Source organism: Pterocles gutturalis, unplaced genomic scaffold (assembly GCF_000699245.1).
Source record: "Pterocles gutturalis isolate BGI_N339 unplaced genomic scaffold, ASM69924v1 scaffold36422, whole genome shotgun sequence".
Taxonomy (NCBI): Eukaryota; Metazoa; Chordata; class Aves; order Pterocliformes; family Pteroclidae; genus Pterocles; species Pterocles gutturalis.
The window spans coordinates 4,870-8,399 of NW_010111429.1; the positions used below are offsets into that span (position 1 = coordinate 4,870).

A 3,530-nucleotide genomic window follows, 5' to 3' on the forward strand; every position below is an offset into this window, starting at 1 on the left:
ATTATAGTGTTTTACACCGGTTTAGCTCCACTGACATCATACATCTACTTTTAAGTTCTGCTAGTTTCAGAAAAGCAAAATTAGATGCAATAATTTTAAATCCTTTCTCAAGAAAAATTCTCCTAAATATTCACACGGTCACAATATTTTCTTGTTAATTTATCCCAAACATTACTCCAAAATTCCCTCTAACTTTTCAAAATATTTTTTTTCCATCGGTATCTTCCCAGTATATTGGCACCCCCAGTAGGAACTTCTCTCTGACACTGCAGTGAACATATACCGGAATTCTGTTTAATACAGTCACTTTCAATTTTAATTTAGAAAGAGATTGACTGAACAAGTCACCTATAAACTTGAATTTTACTGTGCCAGGGATGTATTTATTGGATATTCTGGAACTGAGTTCAGTGAAGTGCCTATTACATGCCAGTCCTTTCAGATGTTGAGCAATAACTTGGTAAATTCAAAGATGATTTATGAATATTTGGAAACATCTTATAGTAGTTACATTTTTTTTTCCTAGAATGTAGGATACTCATTAAGTCTGTATAATAACATGGCCTCAAGGTTTAACCTTCAGATAATATTTGTTCTACACTTAGATTTAATTTTGGGGCAGCAGACCATCTGCAAATGTATTGAACAATGACAGTGGAAATAAAAACAAATTTCTGTTTGCTCACTGCCTGAATTTAACAGTGTGTATACTCTGACAAGCCACGGGAAGTCTGAATGGATCTGTCACAAAAGAGCCTGAGAAGTGAAAACATCTTTAAGGAGAATTATTTCATCAGGAGACTCAAAAAAATAGTGCATGAGGGAAGTAGCTACATTAGTTTCCTTCTTCCTCTAACACCAGCTTCCAGCTATTTTTAAGGTGTCAGTTGTATCCTATTAAGTGTGATATATACTGAGGAATCACTTTTACTCGTGGACAACCCTAACTGATTTGTATGAAAGCTCTAAGAACCAGCACTTTTAGGTTAATACTACATTTTGCACTTGTACACTTTAAAAACTTCCCCGTGTACAGAAGGATGCAAAGTACATGTTTTTGTATTTTTGCTTTCCCATGCACTTACGCTGTTCCATGCTTGCTCTGGTAGGCCTACTGTGACATGGAAACTGGGGGAGGAGGTTGGACAGTCATTCAGAGACGTGAAGATGGCAGCGTGGACTTTCACCGGACATGGAAAGAGTACAAGATGGTAAACAATATTTTCTGAAGCCTTAATATTAGTTGTTATTTTTATCTGAAATCTGATATAATAAAGCTATATTAATAGCATCCTTAGAATGTAAGCAGGTTTTAGAAGTTCTCTTTGTCCTTAGATTATCATTTTGAAAATGTCAGAGTAGTAGAAGTTGTTTGCCTAAGCAGTGTTGCAACTGTGATGTTTGTTTTCAGAGAGAAACCTCACTTTTCTTTAATCAACTGTTCCATGACAGGTCCACATTTTTTGAGTTATTTATATTTATGTTTCTAGTGGCAACAGTAGACACTGCTCCAAATCTCCTAAGTAATACTGATTCACTATTTCAGATTCCTGAGTTTGTCTTTGCTGAAATGAACTTTTTATTACATATCTGTAACCCTCACAGACAGAGTAAAATTCTTAGTTGACAGACTTGAAAACTATTAAACTTAAAAACTGATAAAGTGATAATTTCAAACTCAAAGAAAAAAGAAAGTTATTTAAATATACAACTTGAATTACAGGGATTTGGTGATCCTGATGGGGAGTACTGGCTGGGAAATGAGTTTGTTTCTCAGCTGACTAATCAGAAGCGTTATGTTCTTAAAATACACCTGAAAGACTGGGAAGGAAATGAGGCATATTCACTATATGACCACTTCTCTCTAGCAAGTGAAGAACTAAAATACAGGTAAGTACAAAAATCAGATATTAATAAAAAAAATATACAATAATTATCATTTGAGACTGTGTCGATGCATGACCTTATTTCATACAAATTATGATGTTTTCTCATTTCACTCAGAAAATAATGTTTGCTCCATTTTCACCTATTGCCTAAAGCAGTTTTTATAATCAATTTTTTTCCCCAGTGGAGACATGTTTTACTAGTGTGCACTGGGTGAGTGTAACACACAAGATGCACAAAGATGAAGAGATGGTATGGTATAGGAGAGGATACATGTGCTGATATAGCAGATGGCAGTGCGCAGTCTTCAGGGCAATAGGGACCTGTCTGCAGTTGCTATCAAATCCTGATTCCAGGCAACAAATAAATTTCTGGAAGGTGGATGACTTAGATGAATAATACTGCAAGGAGATTTTCCACTTAAGTCAGTGACTAGTAGGAGCTGTTCTGTTGTCATGAAGAGCACACTGAGGTCATGCTACCTTCTCCTTCTGTGACACACTGGCTCAGATTCTCAAAGAATAACGTGCTCCTACCTGTGAAAATGAAGCTAATAGAAAATGTCCAGTCTCAGCCCCTACAAACTTGTCAATTTAAACACCACCAGATTTTAATGGACTTACTACTTAATGCTCCCATCATTCCGCAAAATGTAAAGTTTCACAATTTCTTCTTACATATTTGGTTAAAATAGGAAATAACATAGATTTTAAATAAATGCTTTACATATAAATACATATTATCATAGTATTATACATTTTGAATTGTATCACAGTATTATCCATTGTGAAACAGTATCAGCCACAGCTGAAATATATGGGCTTCATTCTCCAGGCTCTCTATAAATGCAGTAGATACTGTTTGATTGGTTATAGAAAAAACTAGAGGCTCCAGAGTATAACAGATGCTTTCCTACTACATGGAAATGTTCCTTTATAAGAATCTTACAGATTCATGGAGCTTTAGGTGACTGGACAGAAAAAAATGCCTAAATTTAGATTAATTTCTCCAAGATTTCTAGTAACTATTTGTTGTCAACAAAGTCAATCTGACACTTGAGAGAACTGATGCTGTTACTTCAACTTGAGTTTTATGTACAAAGGAATCCAAAACTATCAGCATCTCCCTCCCCAAAATGTTAGATCTTAATGCCTTAGTAATATACAGTTGTCTCAACTCCAAAGCAAATATTTTTTCATCTGGAAACAGTCAGAATCTACAGCGGAGATTTTTTTAAAGTGATGCTTTAAAATACTTATAAAGGCAACCTTTGAAAAATAGGTCATTACCCTTGTCCACTTAGAATATTTAAAAAGTATTACTGACAGCTAAGATGGTTGTCTGTAAATAGATACTTTGTTTTAGAAAGCAACCAAACATGAAATGCATCATAGAATGCAGTGGTTTAAAGAATATATTTAACATTATGAAAAAGATAAAAACTAAGGAAGTATTCAAGTGGGAGTGTTGATCTACTTGAGGGCAGAAAGGCTCCACAGAGGGATCTGGACAGGCTGGACCAATGGGCTGAGGCCAACTGTATGAGGTTCAATAAAGCCAAGTGCCGGGTCCTGCACTTTGGTCACAACAAGCCCCTGCAACGCTACAGGCTCAGGGCAGAGTGGCTGGAAAGCTGCCCAGCA

The 3,530-nt window shown here is 35.7% G+C and overlaps 1 protein-coding gene across 1 annotated transcript in view; it reads left to right on the top strand.

The window, feature by feature from the left end:
* Nucleotides 1-1,109: 1,109 nt before the first annotated feature.
* Nucleotides 1,110-3,530, top strand: part of LOC104461972 (angiopoietin-2) — a gene marked incomplete at its 5' end in the record, with an annotated part of 5,933 nt that continues 3,512 nt past the window's right edge. Inside the window, 2 exons of the mRNA XM_010073730.1 lie at nt 1,110-1,211; nt 1,724-1,890. Of these exons, the coding sequence (XP_010072032.1) occupies nt 1,110-1,211; nt 1,724-1,890 (269 nt within the window). The remainder of the gene's footprint in view (nt 1,212-1,723; nt 1,891-3,530) is intronic.